Source organism: Pipra filicauda, unplaced genomic scaffold (genome assembly GCF_003945595.2).
Source record: "Pipra filicauda isolate LSUMZ 115617 unplaced genomic scaffold, ASM394559v2 scaffold253_size2546935_pilon, whole genome shotgun sequence".
Lineage (NCBI taxonomy): Eukaryota > Metazoa > Chordata > Aves > Passeriformes > Pipridae > Pipra > Pipra filicauda.
Genome location: NW_024104369.1, coordinates 906,379 through 932,820, shown reverse-complemented (window position 1 = coordinate 932,820; position 26,442 = coordinate 906,379). Strand labels below are relative to the sequence as shown.

General features: G+C 37.3%; 1 protein-coding gene across 9 annotated transcripts in view; it reads right to left on the bottom strand.

Annotated features, from left to right (window-relative positions):
* Positions 1-26,442, bottom strand: part of SLC4A10 (solute carrier family 4 member 10) — a 150,986-nt gene that overhangs the window by 49,659 nt on the left and 74,885 nt on the right. For all 9 annotated transcript variants that reach the window (XR_003543203.2, XR_003543202.2, XM_027734183.2 and 6 more), the window contains 3 exons: positions 24,461-24,599; positions 19,729-19,889; positions 6,325-6,513 (listed from right to left, as the gene is read on the bottom strand). Coding sequence is in view for 7 of the 9 variants with exons in the window: in XM_027734183.2 (XP_027589984.1) it covers positions 6,325-6,513; positions 19,729-19,889; positions 24,461-24,599 (489 nt within the window). In the remaining 2 variants the exon portion in view is untranslated. The remainder of the gene's footprint in view (positions 1-6,324; positions 6,514-19,728; positions 19,890-24,460; positions 24,600-26,442) is intronic.

Here is a 26,442-nt window from a genome sequence, read left to right as displayed (position 1 = left end):
TTTGTTAATCAAACTCCAAGATGCGTCTACAACAATGTATTCAGATATAAATCACAGTTAATGGAAACAAACTGGATGCAACTGACACATGAAAGTGAACCAGAAAAGAAGCTGCTTACTTTTCTAGACCATACAGATTTCTTCCCGTTCAGAAAAAAAAATCTGATATGCAAAGCAGCTATAGCAATCTTCAGACTTTTCACTGCAACTAGTCACCAATTTTCAAAATCTAAATTGACTACACTGTCCAGATAAAAAAATCAAGGCTTGAAAAGCAGTAAGTTTTCTTAAGTATATGATGAAATTCTAATATAACAGAGCACCGACAGCATCTTTGCAGGCTGAACTGTGTATGTGCCTTTAGGTCTCTTAATGAATACCATTTTAAACCAGTGGAGAACCATGTCATTCCCACTGTACATGTGTAACTGCAAGGAGATTTGGTGCTCACTTATGATACACAATTTAAGAGAATGAGGAATAAGTCACTTCAGCTGTTTTTCTAATGCAAGGACTGAATCTCAAGCATAGTTCACATGAAGTCATGCAGTTTAAACTAAAATGCTATGATTTGCAGCTTCACAAATTGATGTAAGAAAATTAACTTATAAAGAAATAGCACTTTCTTCCCCCCCAAAACATCATTCCACACAAGCTTCTCTTAAGTGTGCCACAGCTGCTGACAAAGGCCTGAAGTATTTTTTTAATCACTATAGCAAGAAGATGCATGCTGACAAGAAATTTAGATGAAGACATGGGTGTACATTTGAAATGATCTGAAGCCCAAGCAAGAATATGTATTTATACTACCTCTGAACCTTCAGGGAGTTTACAGAACCCAAAGGATAGTAGATGAGGAAGATACAGAGATGAGATGAGCCTGTTAGAGACAGACACAACAAAGACAGAGCAAAATAAAGAAATACAAAGATGAATGACACAGTTTATACATACAGATTACATATTTTATCATGGATACAAGGAAATGTGGAGAAAGAATACACATCAGATGAAAATGTTCATAAATACAAATTATGTTTTAGGAGTATAAAAACCTGTGGATAATACAAGCTGGATAAAATATATACATTTGAGAAGAATCTAAAACAAGAAAGAGAGCATTAGCTCATTTAAGCTAGAATTAACTACCTTTGAGTATGCCCTCTCCTTAAGGAAACCTGAAGCAATCCACCTGATCCAGATCCAATACTGCCAGAAAGCTTGGGTGTCATTCATATATGTCATTCATTGTGACTTATTCCCAAAATGAAGGAACATGGTCATGTTTTTAGGAATACCTCCCTACCCTTTTCATATGGCTCCAAGTAATGCCCATCTTTCTCCACATGGTACAATTGACATCGGAGTTTTCATGCTGTAAAAACTAGCACTGAGTTATGGCATAAATCCTTGAACTGATGTTTAGGAGAGATTGGGAAACTGAAGAAAGTAACTAACACCATCACATAACTGGTAATTCTGACTTTCTGTGATACTAAAAAATGCTGTCCTAAATTAGACACATAGGAATAGGCTCCAACACCTCCGCTTGTGCTCATACTGACACAAAACAAAGAAGTCCAAACCAGCCCATCATACTAATTGAAATAACTGGAAAAAGGCTTGAAAAAGAACCTGTCAAAACAAACTGCTCCAGCAACTCATGCTGTTAATTCTGAAGATCCCAAATTTAATATGCCACTGCTTTCTTTAAGCTCTTTGGCATATCAGTAAACCTCTCCTTGGAATTTCAGAATTTCTTAGAATCAGGCATGATGTGTGGTGTAATGCAGTTTTTACACTAATAATGTGTCTGCTCTGACATCAAGGGAGAAGAAGCTGTTATAAATGGCATACGTGTGGAACATAAAACATACTCAACATCATGTTATTGTGGGTAAAGAACACTTCAGAAAAGTGCATGGAAACACAAATAACTTATCCTGCTGTGCTCCTCTCCCCAGGTTGCTTCCTTTAATCAGTGTAAGGCCTACTAGATCTCATTATATATATATATATATATATATATATATATATATATAAAACACACACCCATCCCTAGATTAAAAGTGAAATAGCCAGTCGAAACCTCTAAATGTTCACATGCTGAAAACTTCTTTTCCTAACTACATTTCCATAGCATCAGCTACTTCTTCATGCCAAACAATGCTTAAATTCTGAATTTCAGGATGCCTCCCATAAAAGGGGAGAGGCTTGTGAAATTATTTTAGCATTTCTTTAACAATAGAAAGGTGTTCTATATTCACAATTGTCTTTCGCTTTTTATATCATGTCACGGGAATTTATAAACTCAGCTCTGAGATATCTGAGTGATAAACCTACCGATCTCTATAAAAATAGGTTGAATTGCTTTATAAAACAAACTTTCTAAAGACGATTTACTAAGGGAAAATATTCTTATTTTTATCTATCTTTTACAGTATTTATGCTAAAATTACTTGCCACTCTCTGTTTTGGGTATTTGGTGTCAAATTAGCCTATAACAAAAAAAAATTATTTTTCCTGCTCTTATGCCAAATTTGACTGTCGTTTTTTATTGGAACATCAAAAGCAGGCTTTTAATTCTCACAGTTTTGATGCTTAATGAAAAGTGAAAGTTAAACACAGCATGGCAGCATTAAAAATGCATGGTAAATCCATAGCACCCTGACATCTTAGCCCTGCAGAGGATGTGAAGAAAAGCCATTGTAAACAAAAGATAATACTACTAAATACAAAGCAAATTAATTAGATGGTCTGACAGACTCTTAAACAAAGAAAAATGGAGGGAGAACATATGTACAACTATCTTCCAACAAGGATATCACAATAATCTATCCAATGGTACTGCTGTATATTGAATTAAAGTTTATGTCTTCATTTTCAGACTTTGCTCTTGAACATCTGAAAAGTAACCCGTGGATAAGCTACCATTGTCAAGAACTTGGACAAAGAAGGGGGTTTACATCCTCAGATGTACCATGTTACCCAGATGTCAGGGACTTATGGCTCTGAATCACCTATTTTACAATCAACAGACTGCTAAGTACTGTTATCAGTTCAACTGTCTACACTAACCCCAAATTTAACCAAACTAAGAATTTCCTTTTGTGCAGAAAATGTGTTTAAGTTCCCCTGTCTCATTGCAACAGGAACAAATAAGTGGCCCTTCTAAAGCTCCTGGCACCTGCTCTTTATGAAAACTCTCAGCTTTAATAGGGGTGAATTGAGCTGGAAGCTCACTAGTAGTACTAGAGATGATCTATTTCTCTTCCTGCAGTCTTCTAGGAATTAAGCTTATCAACTGGAAAGGAAAAGCAACAATATTTTGATTCCTGGTTTTTTATTAAAAGGAGAGAACAATACTGCTACTGATGGCAATATATGGATCATTTTACATTCATAAATTCCACACAATGTTTGTACACAAATGGGAATAAGCAGACTAAAATGATGCCTTGAATGCATTTTTACCAGTTTGACCTCACAAAACGTGTCTTACAGCACATTCTTGACAATAATATAAGTTGTTTATACGTCTTAATTTTGCTTTCTTTTACAGATATTTAGTTGTTTTCTTTTGCTTTCACATGATTCAAAGACATATTTTAAAAACTCATTTTTGTATTATTATGAGAAGCTTGTACAGACACTCCATAGCAATCTAAAAAGAAATATACAGCTGCAGTGAGCATAACATTGTAGCTGAACTCCAGCACTTGGATCATGAGGCAATGGCAGAAGAAAATGATCAGAAACCGCGCTGTTAGTCAAGCTTCTAAGAACAGCAGAGTTCCTGAAAGCTGAGTATTTCAGTGTAGATTCCTGCATAATTTACTGCTTCTTTGCTGTTGTCTTGAAAAGGGAAAAAACTGTGGTTCCTTTTAAAACAAAAAACTTAAACTAAATTTTCCTTCTAAAGCTAATACTAATTTCAGTACAGTACAGGCAATAAGATTCCAACGTTTTAATTTAACAGAATAAGGGATGATAAGAGAGAAATTTAGAATAAATAAATCTTCCTTGTTTTATCACGGGATCATCATAGATTTTGAAGAGGTAAATGCAGGAGACTGCCAAATGTGCATTAGCACTTACAGGACGCAAGAAGAAGAGCAATGCTTCAAACTGATTAAAAGACACCTGTGTCCAAAAAGATTGCATTTGGAATTTTTCACTGTAATTTAGATAAAAAGCTGATTTACTTTTAAATAAATATTCCTCAAACTACTGAATTTCTGTTGTTCATGGTACGTTTAACTTAATTTAAATTAACACAGTCAAAGTGACTAAGTTCTTTTTTTAACAAGAATCAGAATAGTTTGAGACATTTCTACATAAGCACATGAACTGGAATTCAGCGATTTTTCATCTTGCAAAATAAGGTCAGACAAATAAAAACATATAAGAATACATCTTCCTACTTAGAGAATCACTTAACCACTGAGTGTATAAAATTAGGGTGTTTAATACAGACTTAGATGCTGTCCTGATGAGAATCGATTTTTTGGGAACGTATAGACAGATAGGAAAGTTCCTAGAAGAAACTTGGGCAAAACCAAGACGCTTCTGGAGTGAATTACTGCATCAGTTCCACTAATAAACACAGAAAGTTACTGAAATTGAATTCATGATACTTACACAGCTTGCCCTGAGGGATCCTTTTAAGGAAACCTAATGTTTATTTCTTATATAAGACCTAGTGCAAAAAGTTTATGGAATGCAAGCTGCCACCTTACATCCTGTGGAAACTGAGGAATAGGAATGTTATATTAGCTTTCTTTAGCGTCTCCTGAATATTTCTTTAAACTCATTAGCAAGACCTGTGCAAATCAACAAAAAAGTTGCCTTAAAAAGGATGGACAATCATCCTACTTACTTTTACTCTTGTGCATACATATGCACAATCACACACATCTTAGTAAATATTATTTTTTTTCCTTACTCTTAAAATGACATTTTGGCATAATTAATGTATCTATTTCATACCCTCATCAATGAAATTATATTGCCTTTTAGATCTGAGAATCTTCCCCAGGGAAGCAAATAGAACTAATAAAACTTTATATGGCAATGACTGAAACAAAGGTTCTTCCTTGAAACCACAGTTAATCTTTATGCCAGCAGCCCCATCTTTCCAGATCAGCCACACTACTCTGTGCCCTTCTGTCCTATGCCTCACAGCACAGTTTCCTCTTCCAACCTGCACCTTCCCTGTGCTACAGCTGTTTCCTCGTTCCCCGCTTCCCAGGGTAATAGGGGATCTCAGTAGGGCTCTGAAACAGAGCGACAGCAGAAGGGACTGAGATTTAACTGAAGTTAAGGTGATTTCTGGAATAAGAGTCACTATGGTCCAACAGTATTCAGACAACAGTGTTGCAGGTAATGTGATGACATTGGATACAGAGGCTCAGTAATTCTGCAATGTATAAATCTAGTGAATTAATTGTAAATATTTGCAAAATTTGGCTGCAAGTTTCGTAACACAGACCTGTGTTTATGTAAATAAGCAAGGGGCAATAAGAAATGATCTTTCATTATGATAACCTGTAACAACAGTACAGCTTATAAAGTTTTCTGTAAAAGCAAGAACAAAAAAAGTTATGCCAATAATACTGTAGAACCACTCTGCAAACATTTCTCATTTGCATTAACCTGATTTTCCCAAAAGAGATTTTCTGAAAGAACAAGGTACAGTTCATGTGACATCTCTCTGATAGTGTCATCTTGAAAATGTTTTCCTCATTTTTCAACTCTTCAAACTCACCTATGAAATCTGAAGCAGCAGTTCAACTCTAATACACATACTGTTGTAGACTTAAAAACTATTTCAACAAACATTTTAAATAAATAGGTCCTGGAAACAACAGAAGGCAAAAATAGTCCTAGCACATTCCTGGCACTAATGGAGCATGTCCACAGTTCAGAGTAACACTGTGCAAAGATGCTCAAGCTTAGTCTGAAGGATTGCACAGAGTACCTAAAGCAGCACAAGTGTCCTTAAACTCAGCTGCACCGGAAATCATGTGCCAGGCCTGTTCCTCAGGACACAATGGCACACTAACACAGTTAGCTTCCAACACTTGAGCTAGTTCCCTTGAATATCTCTGCCCAGCCTTGAACTGTGCAGGATACCTGAATTTCAAATTTAAGCAGGTACATTACTGAAAAAGAGGAGCCACTCTCATGTAAAAAGTACCGCTTTTACAGGGTAGCTATTCAGAGCAGAATCACACTGTCAAGCTGTGGGTACAAAGCACAATGCAATACTGAACACATAGATGTTATTGAAAGCTCAAAATGCAAAATAAAGCAATGCATTACCATTTTTATCCATGGAATGGGGCTCAGACTGCTTCTTTCCAATATCAGCAAAGGATCTTACAATTGGGATCCTGTTGCTCAGCTTCTTCTGGTTCTGATGGTGATGCTGTTTCAGTAATGCCTCATGCACCCTGTGACGAACATCCTCACTGAGCTGCCCAGAACTCACCTGCTGGTCCAGAATCATATCTGAAAATATATACATAAATATAATAAAAGAGGGGAAAGAGGAAATATTTTATCTTTTAAATTGCAATAATAAGTACCCTACAGGATTACAAATAAAAAGTATCTGTTGCTTTAATGCAACACAATGAAATGGTAAGTTTTATCTACAAGTCTTTCACTCGGGGAAAAAAAATACGATGCTATTAATGAATATAAAAAATTCAAATCCTCCAAAAATGATGCAGTTCACAAATTAAGGTCACCTATGTAACTTTGAAGTTGGTCCTTAAGTACACTCATACATAACACATTTAAACCCAGGATTACAATGTGTATAAGGTAGATTTTTTTCTCAAATAACCCCTATCCTATTTCCTACAAAGGACTGGCGTGCTGCGAGAATATAACTTTTTTATTCCCTTTGTACTTACAGGAGATCACAGTCTAACTCTTTATTTCTTATAACTATAATTACAATACTTTCAGTGCAATATAAAGGAATTTCAGGTAAGACAACACAGAAAAATTTGCAGCATTATTTGTCATTACCCAATAGGATCTGTTTCTGCTGCCAGATGTACATGTTGCTCCTACAGAATCACTTCGAGGCGGTGTCAGTGAAACTGATCCCCATGCTAAGAAATCACAACTGTTTTTGCAGTCCACTAGCAGAAAGTATTTTTAAATATTCATATTCAACACTATTTGTATATACATTCCTCTAGGAAGGTGACATGGCCAACAGCCCAGCTGACATGCCTTTACACCAATGCACACAGTATGAGCAACAAACAGGAGAAGTTGGAAACTACTGTGATGCTAGCAAGTTATGACCTTGTTGACATTATTGAAATTCGGTGGGACGAGTCCCAAGATTGGAGTTTGGCTAACAATGGTTATGGGCTGCTCATAATGATGGGGGGGAAGGAGACAAGGAAGGGTTGCCCTCTACATCAGGATGGGGACAAAGTGTGAAAACCTGCCTCTGAAGAACAGCCATGAGCAGGTAGAAAGCCTGGGGGTAAAAATCAGAGACCAAGGCAACAAAGGGAACTTTGTAGTTGGGGTCTACTACAGGCCGCCTGATCAAGCGAAACCTGTGGATGAAGCCATCCTGCTCCAGCTACAGCAAGCATCGTGCTTGGCTCTTGTCCTGCTGGGGAACTTCAACCACCCTGACATCTGCTGAAAAAGTAGCATGGCAAGCTGTAGGTAACCCAGGAGACTCCTGGAATGCATAGGGGATAAATTCTTCAGCCAGGTGATAGACAGCCCTAGCAGAGGGAAGGTGATACTAGACTTGATAGTCACTAATGTTGGAGGTGCCTAGGTTACAGCAATCTTGCACTGGTGGAGTTTGCAGCCTTGAGAAATATAGGTCAGATAAGGAGTAAACTCAGGCTCTTGAACTTTAGGAAGACAGTTCTTCAGGGAGATTTTCAGTGGGATCTCCTGGGAGACCATGCTCGGGGACAAGGGAGCAGAAGAGAGCTGGCAGATGTTTAAAGAAGTCTTCCATGGAATGCAAGAGTTAGAGATTCCCAGGAGCAAGAAATAAGGCAAGGAAAGCAAAAGACTAGCACAGCTGAGTAGGGAACTGCTGGTCAAACTAAAGGGCAAGCAGCAAATGCACAGGCAGTGGAAACTAGGACAAGGAACCTGGGAAGAGTATAGAGAAGAAGTACAATTGTGTAAGGAGGGGCTGAGGGAGACCAAAGCAAAACTGGAACTGAACTTGGTAAGGGATGCAAAGAATAACAGGAAGGGCTTCTCAGGTACATTACTCAGAAAAGGAAGGTCAAAGAAGGTATACCCCTCTGATAAACAGCGCTGGCAAACAGGTAACTACAGACAAGGAAAAGGCTTAACAACTTTTTGCTTCAGTCTTCAATGGCAACCTCTCTTCCCACACTTCTTGAGCGGATGGACGACAGGATGAGGACTGGGAGAGCAAAGTCCTTCCCTCTGTAAGTGAAGATCAGGTTCATGACCACCTGAGGAACTTGAATATGCACAAGTCTATGGGATCTCATGATACACATCCCAGAGTCCTGAAGGAATTGGCTGATGTAGCTGCCAAGCCACTCCCCGTGACATTTGAAAAGTCATGGCAGTCAGGGGAAGTCCTGGGTGACCAGAAAAAGGGAAACATAGTACCCATCTTTAAGAAGGGCAGAGAGGATGACCCTGGGAACTACTGACCTATCAGCCTCACCTCTGTGCCTCCAAAGATCACAGAACAGATCTTCCTAGATGCTCTGCTAAGGGACATGGAGGACAGGGGGGTGATTCGAGACAGCCAGCATGGCTTCACCAGGGGAAAATCTTGTCTGATCAATCTAGTGGCTTTCTATGATGGAGTAATTACATCAGTGGAGAAAGAAAGGGCTACAAGATATCATTTATCTGGACTCCTGTAAAGCCTTTGACATGGTCCTTCACAACATTCTTCTCTCCAAATTGGAGAGTGATGGATTCAATGGGTGGACTGTTAGATGGATTAGGAACTGGTTGGATGGAAGCATCCAGAGGGTAGTGGTCCATGGCTCAGAGTCCAAATGGGCATCAGTGATGAGCAGTGTCCCTCAAGGGTCCATATTTGGACCTGTGTTATTTAATATCATAGAATCAGAATCACAGAATATTCTGAATTGGACGGGACCCACAAGGATCGAGTCCAACTGTTAAATGAATGGCCCATAAGGGGATCAAATATCTTCATTAATGATATAGACGAGAGGGATCAAGTGCACCCTTAGCAAATTTGCAGATGACACCAAGTTCAGTGGTGCTGTTGACACACCTGAAGGACAGGATGCCATCAGAGGGACCTAGACAGGCTTGAGAAGTAGGTGCATGGGAATCTCATGAGCTTTAAGACCAAATGGAAGGTGCTGCACCTGGGTTGGAGCAACCCACAGTATCAACCCAGGTTGAGGGATGAACAGATCAAGAGCAGCCCTGCTAAGATGGACTTGGGGGGTGCTGCTGGAGTAAAGATTGGACATGAGTTGGCAATGCACACTTGCAGCCCAGAAAGCCAACTGGATGCTGGGCTGTACCCAAAGCAGCATGGCCAGCAAGTCAAGGGAGGTGATTCTGCCCCACTGCTCCGCTCTGGTGAGACCCCATCTGGAGCACTGCATCCAGCTGTCCCCAGCACAGGAGGGACATCTACCTGTTGGAGCAAGTCCATAGGACATCAAATTGATCAGAGGAATGGAGCACCTCTCCTGTGGGGAAAGGCTGAGAGGATTGCGATTGTTCAGCCTGGAAAAGAGAAAGCTTCGGTGTGACCTAATTGCAGCCCTCCTTTACTTGAAGGGAACTTACAGGAAAGATGGGGCAGGACTATTTACATGGGCATGCAGTGACAGGACAAGGGAGAATGGGTTTAAATTGAAACAGGGTAGGTTTAGCTTAGATACTAGGAAAAAAATCCTTTACTGTAAGGGTGGTGAGGCCCTGGAACAGGTTGTCCAGGGAAATTGTGGATGCCCCATTCCTGGAGACGTTCAAGGCCAGGTTAGATGGCACTCTGAGCAACCTTGTCTAGTTGAAGGAGTCCCTGTCCAGAGAAGGGGAGTTGGAACTAGATGATCTTCAAGATCCCCTTCCAACACAAACAATTCTAAGAACCTATGATTTTATGACATGCATTATGTGATTCAAATGGGAAAGAATTACTGAGAATTTTGTTGGATTTTTTTTTTAATTATTATTTGGGGAAATACTTCTACCAACAGTAATGATGATTAACAGAAAAATAAAGGAAAAAAATTCTGTATCAAAGCACATATAACAGCATTTAAGTACACACTGCCCTTGTACATCAATTGGAAGAAACTGTACTGCACAAAAATAGGGATATAATAAGCTGAGTCAAAAACTCCTTGTACTAAAAATCCAGACAGCTCATGATTCTGTGCTGGAGTCAGATTCATATCTACCAGTAAAGCCAGTGGAAAAGCAAGCAGAGCAAAAAAAATAAAAAGTAGATGCATCATCACAGAGACATAATTTGTCATGCCTTTGATAACTGCCAAGAGCGAGAGATAATAAAAGGCATTACATAACTATGCTGGTTTAAAAGTAGAGTTTAATTGCTAGCAGTCACCTGTGCACTGTAAAGACATTTAAAAAATACAAGTTTTTCTGAAGTTCTCAATATTGACATAATAAGCCAATGTATCACATACCTGCTTTGAGAGCTGAACAACAAATAACCTGCATGTTTCACTTACTATGAAGAGGCTGCCAACAAATTTACATCTCTATGACGACACACATACAAAAAGACTAAGACAGGTCCACAGATAAATGCAGCTGACAACAGATGTGAACATGAGCGATGTATCCGCAGCTTGCAATGAAGAATCAAGCTGCAGTTTTCAATGTTGTGTTAGACCCCCTCCGGCAACTACATTCTGTGCAGTATTGACAACAGTTTTGACCAAATGCTCATACTAAAGGGTAATGTTGCCCAGTGCAGTGCCCAAACTAATAAAACCTGAGTCTGAAGGGAACTTTTATCTCCAGGGTTAACTGAAACACTATCAGGTCAGATATCTCTGTGCTCCCAGTGTAGACAGAGTTTTTTTATCACTCTAGACTATAATGGAAGTGAGAGAGGGGCATAGCAGCAAGACAATTGACAGAAAGGCAAAGGAGAAGGTAACACAAGTTTGAGAGAAAGTCTTCAGCAGAATATTTTCAGGAGACAAGAATTTGTAATACATGAGAAAATGGAAAGAAAGCTCCAGCTCCAAGAAAAATATGCATTTTTCCCCTCAACTCAGAGGAACTGCCTCTGCCCTAAGGATAAGACTATCTTCTCTTTAGACACCTTAGTACATGAATTTGCATGTTACAGTTCCCAAAACAGGCCTGACTTTATGTAACATGACAGGAGATCTTTAAAGTTAAAAAACAAATAATAAATTTATAATTCAGGACATCTGTGCTAAAGCACAATTGGAATTATCCTCTCCTCTCTCCTTTTTAATTCTGCTGATCAAAACTGCAGAAGATGCAAAACCAAAGACTGCCTTCTTTGCGTTGGTATAAAACAGAAATCAAAAGGAAGAGCTGAAAAAAAGGACTCCTCTAGAACAGGCAAATTTATGGTTGTGGTCATCGCCTTGCTTAGACACATACTCTACTTGTATGGTGTCATTCCTGGAATTACAGTATTTTACACATTAAATATTAAAATATATAAACTGCTGAGGACAATGTCTATATTTAAGATTATCCATTTGAGAAGAGAAAATGACAGGAAGAAGATAATCACATCCCTATCCTCTTCCTTGCCTAGATGCTCTGCTAGACTCGTTAACAGCCATACAAGCCACAGAGTTGGTGCCAGTGTGGTAACTAACAATTTTTATTTCCTTCCAGAAAGAAGAAAATGGCTTAAGTTTTCTGGTTTTTTACAACTTCCCCTTTACTGTAGCCCCTTTACCACATGTAGAAATGAAAGAATGCATTCAGCTTTGGAAAGAGTGAAGATGTGTTTTCTTGCCTTGATATTTCCCTCCAGTTGTCACTCCTTTAACATAGACCCAGTTGCAGTAGCAGCTGCAGTAGCAGCAGGAGGAGTTTAAAAGCAGTGAAATTACTGCCAGATTGCTGTATTTTGACCCCTTTTTCATGCCCTGAACAGGAGTAAGAAGGACTACGTCCATCAGCCCCTGTTGTTATGGGATTCCATTTCAGCTTCTTTCAAAGTTTTTCAACGTATCTTTAAAAGTCCAAGCAATATCAGTAACAACACGCTTGATTGCAGAGATAAGCTTGAAAACAAGAGCACCATGGCTAAAGTCCAAGAGTAAATGGCCAACAGAAGATTTTAAGCATGTAATTTTCAAAACAGACTGTAATTCCTTAATCCTGTGAGAAGATCCTACACGCTCACATCAGTTGAAGCTGTATGTACTTTTCAAAGCCCTGGTCTTCACTTTTGTATCTAGAACAGATGGCCATTTCTCCACAGTCCCTATGACAAAAATGGAGTAAAGAATAAAGACACAAAACCTCACAGCACTCTATCTCAGCTACAGTCCTGTGTAACAACAGAGATTCTCCAAGGTTTCTATGCTTAGCAACAAAGTTTGAGGGATTTCTTTGTTTGCTTTAAAGAATTTTCCTCTTGAAGGACCTTTTAAATTCTGCACAGCCCCCTTTTAGCCAGAGACACAGCTTATCATTACATTTTCAAGAACCCTTCACAACTATATGAAGTTTTCAGAAGGATGTAACATGTGGAATACCCACCAGCAAGCATAGTGTTACACATTCTGTTAATCGTTTACATCATGACATTTCTTCTGACACCAAGTACACTGAAGTAGGACGTTTCTTCGGTAAGGAATCTTGATTCATGCTGGAACCATGAAATCATTTTTTCAAGCTATTAAAGACAGACATTCTTCCTGCCTTGGTAATTTAAAAGAATTCAAAGAATACTTGGGGTTTCATATAATTTCAAGAATGCTTTCTCCATTCCGACTCAGTTACAATATATCATCTACATAAAATTAATTTTGTGAGTAAATGTGAGCAATGTGAGTACTTAAACAAGCTATTATAGTAACTCAAATACAACTCATGACCACCTGCGAACAATTTACCCAGGCTATGAATTAGAGCATCTGGGTGCAGGCAATTCCTATTCAAATGCAGCACAGCTCACATGTGGCCCAGCAAAGAAAATTCCATCTGTTCCACCTCTAGGGTCAGCAAGGATGCAAAAGCAGGCTGGCTGCTTCCACTCACTCTGGAGATGTCTGTTACACACTGCAGCTTTGTACAGAGACATGCAGCCAGATCCTTGTGGAGTCATCACAGGTCCAAGCAAATGAACAATAAGGAGGCACTCAAGTGTGGCCACAGCTCGTTCGCCACTGCACCAGCTTCGCAGTGTGCTCATCACCTCACATACAATACTACAGAGAACGTTCCGGTGAAACATAGAATAAATTTATAGAAGGCATACTGCATTTGCACAGAAATACTTTTGAAGTCCAAAAAGAAATTGCTGGGCTCGTATTCTCCTGATAGAGGTTGGCACTGACACTTTACAGCTAAAGAAACTGAATTCAGTACATACCAGCAAAGTTGCTGGTATTCACACCTCTCAATCCTCCAAATTTTATAACTGTGCAATTGTAGGACAAAATGAGAGACTAACGACAAAAAATTAAAGACATAGGCTTTTGTGTGCATCACAATTGCAGTCATAGCTGACTATAATTTAAAAGCCAAGGTTTGTCTGGTTTGTCGTCATTTCCCTTAAAACAGGGAAGAAGAAAACACAAGCAACCCTAAAGCATTGTTTTATGGAAGACAATGAGTTGAAATACTGTCCTATATCTTAACTCATCTCTAATAGGAACCCAAATATATACTTCCCTAATAAGTCAGACACTAGGAGCAATAAAAACCCAACAATTAGGATTCCTGGCCTGCACTTGTGAACCAAGACCCATTTACAGCAATGTGCTGGTTTCAACTGGTATAGAGTTAATTTTCTTCACAGTGGCCAGTATGGGGCTATGTTCTGGATTCATGCTGGCAGCCATCCCCACGAAAGCAAGGCCCTATCACATTTAACAGTTACTTGGGAAGACAAACACCATCACTTTAAACACCTCCCTCCTTCCTCCTTCTTCTCCCCCAATTTTATATACTGAGCACGATGTCATATGGTATGGAATATCCCTGTGGTCAGTTTGGGTCACCTGTCTTGGCTGTGTCTCTTCCCAACCTTCCAAGCACCCCCGGCCCCCTCACCAGGGTGGCATCGCGAAAAGCAGAAGAGTGCTCTGTGTGAGCACTGCTCAGCAATAACAAGAACATCTCTATACTATCAACTCTGCATTCAGCACAATCTAAAACATAGCCTCATACTAGCCCCCAGGAAGAAAATTAACTCTATCCCAGCCGACACTAGCAAAAGCATTTACAGTGGTGATTATAAACAAGCTATCTAAGCCAGCAGATTTAGCTGCTCACCCAAGAGGCCACGGTGTTCCAGTGCACCGACAGACTCAATTTCCAGTTCTACCTGAAATTATTTTGTTCAACTTCTCAGTTGAAACACTTGAAAAGCAAAGACAGAGAGAGAAAAATGTCTGCTTTCCAAAATAGCAGTATGTAATTTTACTGAGGAAGAAGAGCAAGTATTTCACAAAACTGTAAATAGTAGAGATGAGGCCAAAATTTCCAGCTTGCAGTTCAGAATTGCAGCCACAGTGGATGCTATCAAAACAATATATTTTGCAAGCTGAGGTTGACTTGTGCAATCTAAAAAAATTTCCAGATTTGTAGTTAACATGGGAAAACATAAAACAACCACTAAAACCTCCATTCTACTCAGAAGTTGGTATGAGATTTACAATTTACCCACAGACAAAGGAAGAAAACCTGATGGAGGTTTCTCTGTAGAGGTTATTACCACATGGTAAGCTGAAAACAAAGCAAATAAATACAAAAATAAGGGTAAGTGAGAAGGTGAAAGCTGAACAAAAGACAGGTGTAGGGTCAAACAGACAAGCAGACTGCTCCCAGACAATCCCATGCTTTATTACAGTGTTTGTAATAAAAGTTAAATTTACCATAAAAGTACTGACAGAAACATAACACAACATGTCGCAGACGAAACAAAAGGCTCTAGTGAAATAAAATCTTTACTTGAGCCAGTTAAAATATGTCATTATTATGGAGTAACATAGCTTAAAGCAAACAAAGGCAAAAGAAGACTTGTTCAGATTGAAAGCTTAACATGATATTAATGAAATCAATGAAATTGCACACTTGGGATGTAATGCCCTGAGTTGCTGAGCACAGAGTCCGGTGACCTCAATCACAAGATTAAGCTGTTACACAGATTGAAAATTCGATCGTGAGGAACACAGAAAAAACTAGGAAAAAACAGTCAGATCTTGGGATTGGAAAGCAAGAGAAGATTTAAAATCTAACTTAAAAAAGAAACCATTATTAAAATTAAGCTATCTAAAATAGCTTAATGGGACTATTTGATATTTCAAACATATGCAAGTCGCCAAAGCCCCACTGTGCAACACTGAGGCCACAGTTTGTATTTGACAAGGTTTGACGTTTGTTCACAGAACGCTCTGCACAACTAAAAGAAAATGCAAGATCTGTGGCTCATGTGTAAAGAAAGTATAGCCATTAAAGGCTGGACTGAATAGTTTTTGAACCAAACAACAGAAAATGGCATCATATGTTAAATACAAGAACCTTTTGGGTTCATTCAGTAGTTATAATCAAAAAACCAGATGGTAATCTGAGAATCTACATGGTTTCAAAGGAACTAAATGAAAATATCAAAAGAGAACATTTTCATCTGCCAACTTGAACAACACAGTGAAGCTGCTCTCTAATGGTGCAGCCAGATTCTGGCAAATACCTCGTCAAGAGCTAAGTTCCAAAATAAATTGTTTTGATTACATAGATTTTTCAGACTTCCTCTTAGCATATGTTCTATACAGAAGTGATCGATAAAATATTACTACATCAAATGTTCAAAGGAATTCCTTGTGCATGGAGTGCTAACTTACTGATATAGGAGTCACTGCAAAGACATATGAAAAAATAACGTCACATATTAAAAATAGTTATAAGCCCCCTAAAATATGTGTCATAAAAGTGCGTTTTTAAACAGGATAAAGTTCAGCAGAGGAATTGAACTCTTTTCAAAAGAAAAGTAAAATCCATCATACAAAATTCAAGAACTATTTGAGAAACTTCAGGAACAAACATGCTGTTCTAATGCATAACAGCATTAGAAATTCATCTCGGAAGTCTCTGTTATAATAAGATACTGCCTGTGAATTGAGATCATAGGTATGAATAAGCTCTTTTGTAATAAAGAAAACTGGGTACCTGTCCTAAGAAATATAGAGTCTTGTAAATCAAGTCATTTTTTAGTAAGACAGTTGGAATGAAAAAGAGTCTAATAGAGAATGGACATGCTGGAACACAGGATGATTTAAAAATTCTCACCACATCACTGGTACCAAAGTATTTTTATGCAGAACTATCAAAGTTTCCAGGGATAAAATACAAAGTGTTCTGAAAGCCTTGCAAACATTATAAATGGTAGTTTTCATCTGTAGATTTTACCACAAGCCAATTAAGGTTTTAAAACACAGACTCTAATAATCAACATTTTCAAGAGCTAAGTGCTGAGAGTTTAGCGCCTTAGTGAATAATTGTTTATAGATTAAAAGCCTTGTCTAAAACAAATAGAAATTCTTCGTCTCAATTTAGCAATGAAGATTAAGTGTATCTCTTTCAAGGATACAAGACTGGCACTGCATTAACAGAAATATAATTCAATATTGGAATATAGCCCAGATAGAAATACATTACCAACAAATACACAGCACACATTTCTAACTAACAAAGCATTAGGGCAACTAAAAAAAAGTACACATGCGCAAATAATGTATTTGTTCTCAAAAGATGATGCATTATAGCAATATAGTAACATTATCAAAAGATTGCACTAAAAAAAAAAAAACACAAACCCTAAACTATAAATCAGAAGGACACAAGAATCGAAGTTAATTAGGAGTACCACTTAAAGCCATAGGATATAATCTGTTTTCACAAATTCTCCTACAGGTGGTATACACAGTAACACTGAAACGAAACCAAAAGCAACCATCAGGACTGCTGGACATGTCTAACATGAGACAAGCAAAATAAGAAGAGTGTTAAATATTGAAAAAAATTGAAGCCAACAGGTGACAGCAACCATTTCTTTAAATTCTAAAGTGTCAGGACTGTCAGATAAAATCAGTATACATACCAATTCCAGGGCGACAACAGTGTTTGCATTGTATAGCACAAGATAAGTAGGATCATACTACTGACAGTGAATAGCAACTGATTGGAACAGACAATAAAAGATTTCCTGAGAGATACCAGTTCTGTCTAATCTTCAGGTCCAGCAGTCACTTCTATGTAAAAAGAACTGCTGTCATATTATTTGGAATTACCACATTTCTAAGATACCTAGCACACATATCTTGGTAGTGTACCTGTTACCACTACTAGTAGTCATTCTTCCTTGCAGTGTTGCCTAATGTGTACCACTCTTTGTAACATTGTGTGAGCGCTGGAGAGCAGGAATTACCTACATATATAGTATTAGAGTAACAAATTACAAAGGAACTTGATCGAGGAAAAGGAAAACAGCATTGCTACAGCACAAATAATATTAACGGAGAAAAGCAACTGGAATGGCAACTTTATTTCTAGGGGAAATAAAAAAAATCAATATATTTCTTCAAAGCAATCTGACAGAATGTGGGTAATTTTCTGGCAGGTGCTTGCCAGAAGCACCTGCTTCAAAACTGTTTAAAAAAAAAAACAACCTACCTCACTGCTTATTGAATCAGCAGGAGGAAAAATAAAATCCTCTCTCAAAGACAAAGCATGACCCATGCAAATCTTATCATATGTCAGATCACCTTATCAGAAAGGGATGCCTACAAGCTCAAGCAAATAATATAACAAACAAAATGCACCCAAACCTGCCACAACAACATTTTCACTTTTAAAGTGAAAATGGTACAAACCAATTAATGGAAGTCATGCTAAAGCCTCTTCTCAGAAGAAAGCAGTTTCCCTAATCAACAAACCAACATAATCCACAAGTAGGACTGATTCAAAATAGTGTGACAGTAACTCACCAAATTCTCTGCTGAAGGACAGCTTACCTCTGTGATGAGTTTCCAAAAAAATTAGTATTATGAATGCTCATATTAACTAAACAAACAAAAAACCTACAACTAACTAATAATTGAGAGATTATAAACATTAATTAATTGTGGCCTCACTATATTGGAAGATATACAATATCTTCCAAAACCAGGAAAAGGATGTTCACTGAAGTTATTTTTATTGCTTTAATTCTTAATTTTTTACCTACTTAAGTAAAAACAATTCTGGAAGGGATCTCTTAACTCACTACAGACGAAGTTGAGTGATTTCTGGATTAAGAATGAAAAGCTCAACCTTGAAAATAATAGGGTACTATTTAAGCAAAAAAGTAATACAAGAACATCAAGCTGATCTAAGAAATTCTTATTTATTTATAAATAAATAATAAAGCAGCATACTGACAGACATCTTTGTTCTTTCAAATCAGCTGCTTTTTATTCTTCATGTTTATCTTTTATCATTATCAAGACAAATTCTGAAGCTCTGATTCAGACCATGAGTCATAGGAGAATCAGATCTCGGCACAGAGTCGAAACCCACACAAGTTTCTGCAGATTGGTATTGCGTCAGTTTGACATAAACAATTTGGGAAAAATAAATACAAAAAGCAGCTACTATTATCTGAGACAATTTTAATTCCACTGTTAAATATATCCCACCAAACAATATCTCCCTTACCTGATAATTTAAATAAGTAAAGTAAATTTTTTCTGGCCCTTACATAGATTTATGTATCATCCATAAAGCAGTTTTCCCAATAATCTTGAGTGTTAGAAAACTCCATTGCTTTGTCTTTTGTATCTCTACCGAAACTAGTTACAGTCTTTATGGGAAACACCAGGAATGCAGAAAATGGCATTCAGTGTCAATCTCACTTATACTTTTGGAAGAGAAGACTCATCCATTATGTTCTCGCTTTCTGCTTCTGCTGTTCTCAAAAGCCCTAGAATCACAACTGTCAAATACACCTTTATTGGAAAAAATGCACTCATCTTTTGCTTGAGAAGTTAATGTACCTACAAATTTATTTAAAAATTTACACTTAGTATTATTACTTGATTCCCTTCTCAACTCAGAGACGTCTGTCTTCATGTAACTTAATTATGATAAATAATTCCCTATATTTTTGTGGCTTTTTAAACTAGATTGCCTTCAATTAGCATAGCAGGAGATTAAATTTGTGAAAGTTAGCACACTCATCATTCATAACATGAGGCAGCATGGCAGGAGCAGAGAACATCCAGCTCTAATTAAATATAACCAAACTGTCCTCTCCTCCATTTTAACTTTTCTCCTTTATAAAAGAAATTGATTCTTAAAATAGCAAAGTCCATCTAAAAAACAGAAATTAAATATTTACCAAGTAAAATATTTCCCAAGAGTTTCTAAACTGGACTGATTCTTACATAATAGCTTTCTTGTAAGCATTTAATTTTTATGATTAATTTTCATAACCAATACATGAAACATCATACATACCTGCAATTTCTTCTATGGAGTTAGCTCTCATGTCCAAAAGAACTGTGCCATTCAGGATACAACTTCTCAGCTCAAACAAGCTATGAAGTGACAGTGTGGCAACATATGGTTTGCTCCACCTCTCTCCACCATCCTCTACATCTTCTTCAAACTTCAACCACCTATACAAACAACCAATTTTATAACTCCATTATGCATAAGAAAGTAAAAATAAATTCCTTCTATGGATATTGACAGATCACTCTTAAACATGTCTTTGGATTTCACTTTATTCTTCCTTTGTAGGTAATATATAGAAACTTCCCTCGCTTGTTTCTTTGCATATAATGCTGTATTATACCTTTTTCAAAGATAAGTTCTGACCACAGAGATTAAAAGAGAAATGTATTAAGCATCATTGTACTTTACAAGAACTTTGACTAATTCTTTGGCATGCAATGCTATTTCTGTGATAGAATAACAAGTAGTATGAAAAGGAATTTGGAAAGACTTCAGTAAAGTAAAAAGATATATGAAACTGGCATGGAAGGATCAAGTCTTATGTTACTAGCCAGCCAGATGAACTGTCTTGTGTGACTGAATTGTTTACCAATAAATATAACACTTAAAATGTTAAAAGAATACTAAACAAACAAGAAAAATCTGACAAGTCTGCTGACATACACAGAAGTTGTCCAATCACACACAGATGTTGCTGCGTGGAGCCGTGCAGCTCTTCCAGCTTGGCAAGGCTTGAACAGCTGCAGCTACAGGACATCCCTGTATCACTTGACTCAGCAGCACTCAGCTATTTTATATGGACATGGTATCAGAGAAGTCAAGCAGAGCCTCACACCTTGACAGCATCTTCACACTTATTTCCAGACAGCAGGGAAGTGTAAAGCCTTAAGAACTTTAAAGCTGAGGAATTTCCAGTTTTACCAGGCCTCACAGCCCAGCAACACAGCAAGCACAGCTGTCCTTTTCTGTTCCTGGGCCACCTGTCTAGCTCTGCTCCTACTTGTAAAATATGCATGTATACCCATATTTTAGACACTGTCCCCCTTTCAGTCCCTGTGTACCAAATTCTTCAACTTCTACTGCCATCCTGTGAGCAGCCACCACTTCAGTGACCCACTCATAATCAGGATGTCTGCTCCCTTCCTGATGTATTCCACTTCTTCAAACTGTCCCAGCTGCCTTCTAATCATTCTCTCATTATTTTCTATAGAAATAGATAATTTGCCCCAACCCCTTGGGTCCTTCAAAATCTCTGATCTCCTGTGTCTAGCCCTCTCTCTGTATTTAGACATTTTCCCTTCATTTCCTCAGAAACTGGTTAGCCTCTGTATCTCACCTCTGCCCACAAGAACTCCTTTCTCTCCACCAGACTTCTGTTCTCCACTCCCTTCGTTGCAATCTCTCTTCTCTTTCCAGCCTAGCCAGGTTACCTCCTTTACCTTTTCATTCTTTCAGAGAAGCAACAAGGACACAGCACACACCAAAATTTGCTTCCACAGAGCTGAGCCATGAAACTGAGTTTGCGTATGCAAATGAGGTTTTCCAAATAGATATTAAAAAACCATGTCCTTCTATGGTGAAGACTAACATAGGTCCATCCATCATGTTGTTTAGTTCCTCTGACAGAATACTTGCTGGAAAAAAACTTGCCAACAAGAGTTTTGGCAAGGTGAGTTCCTGTAGGAAAAATATCGCTCCGGCATGTGTGTGTACATACACCACATGCATATGTTACATCTTTTCTAAAGCCCTCTTCATCAGCTTTTTAGGCATCAATAAAAGCGTGCACATGCTTCATTGCTGACTCAGTTACAACATTTTCTGCACAACATGAAGTGGTGAGTTGAACTTCTATTTTATAGTCTGGTATGTCTGCAGCAGAGAAATGGAGTTTGTACTCACAACACACTCAACAGTATTAATGTAATCTTACAATCTGTATAAATTTCCACGAGCTTGTGGTATTTTTTAAAACTTCTAAGGCTCAAAAGTGTGTATCATTTCAGTCAAACTGAAATTACAAAGATACAGATGTACTTCATCAGTCAACCCAACACTTCAGTCCATGGAGAGCTTGGTGAAATGAATACAAAACCACTTAGTGCTATCCCTCTCATCAAATGCAATTAATCTACCTGGAACTACATCCAAAGCCAGACAATAAGATTTACAAATACTTCCAAGTGGCATTCCATGCAGATGGAAAACATAATAAAGCTGGAACAGCAACAAATTCAGGGTGTATATTCCCCTTACCATGCTTTTAATCAAATTGATAATTTTGAAGTCCTGAATCAAGCACAGGTTGATCCACTGTATTAGTTTGTAAGCACATGATCTTTCATATTAAACACCATCCTACTTCTATTACTCTACTCAAAGCCACCTTGTTCTTTGTATGATATCTTTATCTATTTCTAGAGAAATAATACCTCCTAATTTCTTACCATCAGCAAGTTTCATTACTGTAATCCTATTTTTTCATTCAATAGTAAAGATATTTACTAAGACTAATTCTTCAGAAATTAGCTGTCACTACCTTTCACACTAATAGCATAATCTTTCAGCATGACCTGCTGCACCTCTTCAGTTCCTGACCTGCTAATAGAATTTTTACACTAGAATGCAGTTTAAGTAATAAATTTCCACTGCTGTATCATATCAAATGCTTTATTTAGAAAAAAAAAATTAGATCCATTTTCTTTGTCAGAAAACCAAAAATCAATTAGATAATTAGAGAGCATTATTAACTTAGTCTGACATGATATACCACAATATTGCATTTTATCCAATTTTCCACTTAGTTTCAAGTCTACAATTTTTCTTTCCTTCAAGTATTGTTCATATGGCTCTGAAATTAGACTATAAGGTCTCTGTTTGTCCCATTCATTTTTATCCTTTCTTGAATAGCATTGATGTGTTTGCTATAGTACAACAATACACCTGACAGACTCACAGAATGACAGGAATTACCCTACCCTTAAAATACATGTTCTTTCAGCTTTCTAAGATGGAAATTATTGCACCGTCTTATTTGCACAGATTAAGCGCTTTGATTCTTGTCTTCATTTTGAATTTGGTTATTTCCCTGCCATCTCCTCCTTTTCTAACAGCCAGCCACCCCATCACAAATGCAGTCTGAAATTTTTGGATCCAAACTGAAAAAGATCATTTATCTTGACCAGTTCTTTCTGCATGGCAGACCCACTCTTTCTTTGTTTCCATCTTACTTCTAAAGCTAAAGAAATTTTTACTATTAGCTACTATGCTTCACTCTTGTATTTTCTGAGGTCCAAACGTATAGTCTTCTTGGTTGTTTTTTTCCTGTCCTTTTTAAATATTTCATCTTGCTTCTATTAAATATTCTTGATTCTTTATTTCCTAAACGACAATTGGGAAGTACATATAGACAGATCAACCTAAACAGAAATATATTTCACCTATTCCTTTCTAATTCTATCTTGATCAGAACCACTTTTAAATAAAAATTGTTCTAATTTTTCAGCAACACAATTCTTTGACGATTTGCAAAGGGTTGGGGTTTTTTCAGCTGAACTAAAGAAGTTGCTGTTTACCTGCTTAAAAATAGTGTAAGACGGTGGGTTTTAATTTTTAATCACAATAGAAGCTGATATCCCTCCTAGGGGGGTATGTTCTATGTATTCCTAATCAGCATGAGAACACTGCAGATGATTACCTTGATTAGATTTTCTCTCTCTGAGTAATAATAGACTATTAAGGAAGACTACTACATTCCTTTTGCAGCACAATCCCCATATGAGAATTTTCTACACATAAAGATCTATATTTAGCAGCTTTCTATGCTTCATATGGACAGATAAGGGAAGGGAAAGTCATAGAAAATTCATTGGCCCTCTGGGAAAGCAGGAATTTGCAGTAAAATTAAACGGAAAACTAACAGCCATATTCATGTCAGACAGCCCACATACATGGTTCCCCACAAAATCCTTCCAGAAATTCTGCAATTTTTATCCCACCACAGATGTGGTCCACAGACTTCTGGGCACCATTCAAGAGCACTATCAACAACTGGCAGGGAGAGAAAGAATTAAGGTTCTAAGAAGAAAAATTAACCAAGAATTGCTGAGAAATGTAAACTCTTAATGAAACTAAGCAAATCATCTCCCATTTCAGGGCTCAATGAAAAAACACTCAATAAAAAAAAGTTCTGTTTCGGTATTATTTTTTAATCAGAAACGCAATTTAAACAGCCTTTCACACTAATTTTCCAGAAATAAAATAATCCAACATCGAATACTCATTCTCAAAATAAACTGTTCACTGATAGTTAGAATATGTAAAAGTTCTATTGCTCCAAAAGTAATCTCATTCCTTGCTTTAATCTTTTTATGATGCTAGCTTTATCAGTTTCTTGATGATTCAAACAAAATGTGAAGTTTTAAAATTTATTAAAATGGTAAACTAAAATACGAATAAAACCAATGATTTTTAACTCCCATAAATGGTATGTTTAATTTTTTCCCTTGATATTCACTCTGACCTATATTTCATAAATCCAGATGAAAACATTTGGCTCTGGGAAACGACAAATGCTGTTGTAATACTAGCAGTCTAAGGATTAAAATTATGGTTTTATTAAGCTTTATATCCAAAATCTGTTCCTGAGCTTGCTACAGCTTTGAAACCATTCCTCAATACACCAGCAACAAATACTTTAAAATAATTTGTAAGAAGTCATGAAAACACTCACCTTGCTGTCTCCCTCCACTCTGCATCCTCTCCTTCACGCCAACAAATTTCATCAAGTTCAGTGAAGAGATCATGAGGAATGTGTTCCTCATCATCGTCTTCTGTTCCAAGAATAAACTGCACCCTTTGTGATGGGGTATCTGGAGAAAAATAAAAATATCAAGTCCAAAACACCAACTTTTTTGCCCTGAGCAAACGAATACTTAACATTTCATGAGATTATCCAGATTGTTTTGCCTATATCACTTATTGCCACACAAAAAATATTATACTTATGCTGTTAGAACATTCATTTATACATGAATACATTCAGATTGAGACCTCTTCATTTACTGTAATTGTCTACTCTGCTATTTCAAAATCTCATCCAATGACAGAATGTGATGTACAGAAGTAGGCAGCATAGATATAACTGATAAAAGCCTTCTACTCCAGTGTTAAAAAACTACTTTGCAACTTCACAGGTCTAAATCTACAGATCTACCTCAGCTCACAAAGCCAGTATACTAAATGTGAAATCTTTGCTGCACCTGGTAGGAGAAAAAAAGACAAACAAAATCTGTCTAATGCAAGTATACAACTGCAAACATAAAAAGGAATACATGACTTTATCTGCCATCCCATGCCTCTTTGTTAACTGTTTCTACGTGGTTAGGCTGCTTGAGAGGAACAAGTCATTAATCTGTCCCAACTTCTGCATTTTATCCTTCCTGTCTCTGTTTTCCCTTACAATACTATTGTTGGTTATTCTTCTTCATAAGCTTTCAGCACAGTGCACTAAATAGATTTTGGAGACATACTATTCTTTTTTCATATCACTCAAAAAATTTCCAAAGCTCACACAGCATCTTAAACATTCAATGTTCATAGATCAAATGTTGTCTTAAAAACCAAAAATCCTATTTGCTTATTTAAATGCAAATCTCAAATGAATGAACTCTGATGAAACCCAGTCTCTCTAGAAATATATAGCTGCTTTTTCTGTTAATGTATTTTAGATTTCTGAAAGGAACCAAAAGTCCTTTGTGAGAGTGATAGGGGCCAGGCTGCCAGTGAACTGAAAAACTGATCATCCAGCAGAACAGCTCAGCAATTCCTTGAACATTGTCTAAATGAAGTTCTGTTCTATAACCATATTTGTAAGACAACCTAGAGTATTCCATCTAACAGTGAAGAGTATCACTGCATAGGATCCTCAAGCTCTTCGAATTTTGGAAAAACTAAGATGATAGCACCCAATCAATGCTAATTAAAGAGCAAATACAGCACTGTCAGAACAAATTAAACAGGCCACTGACACAGAAAATTAAATTCAGCATTAAAGACATCTTTTTTGGTTGTAGTACTAAACTAGCTATAGCAATGAAACACAAATAATACATGACAGTTTTCACCTGAGGTCTATTTGCTTAAACACAGTGTAACAATATAGTACAGTCAAGCCTATTTACTCCTTCACAAAGCAAGGAAACTAAAATCAAGAAGAAAAAAGGCAGCGGAAGGAGAGAGACATGGGCTCGGGCACTACTAAGCTCTAGAGAATGGAACTGCAGGGGGACAGCTAAGGAGACAGAAATTACTTTTGGTGAATCATTAAAGAACAGCAACAAACTCCTCCACTTGAGCCCTTCTTTGCTTTCTCTTCTCTCTCAGTGTTCAGTTCTCTTTTTTCTTTAAAACCATTCTATCTTTTTTTTTTAATCTGAGACTAGAAAGTACATTCTAGTCAAGAAGTGTGCAACTTTTCAGGACTATTTTCCAGAAGGACAAAATTCAATTATATGTGAACTTACAAAGGACAAGTGCATATGACTAGTAACAGAACATGAAAAACAAGCTACTTTGGTAGAGAGCTGGACTGCAGTGATAATCTGAGAATAAGCATTGCCAGGAACATCCTCTTGATAAAATCAGCACTAGAACTGATTTACAGCAACTGCTATTGTTAAGTAATAAATGAGCAGTGTTGTACAGCAGAGCTGA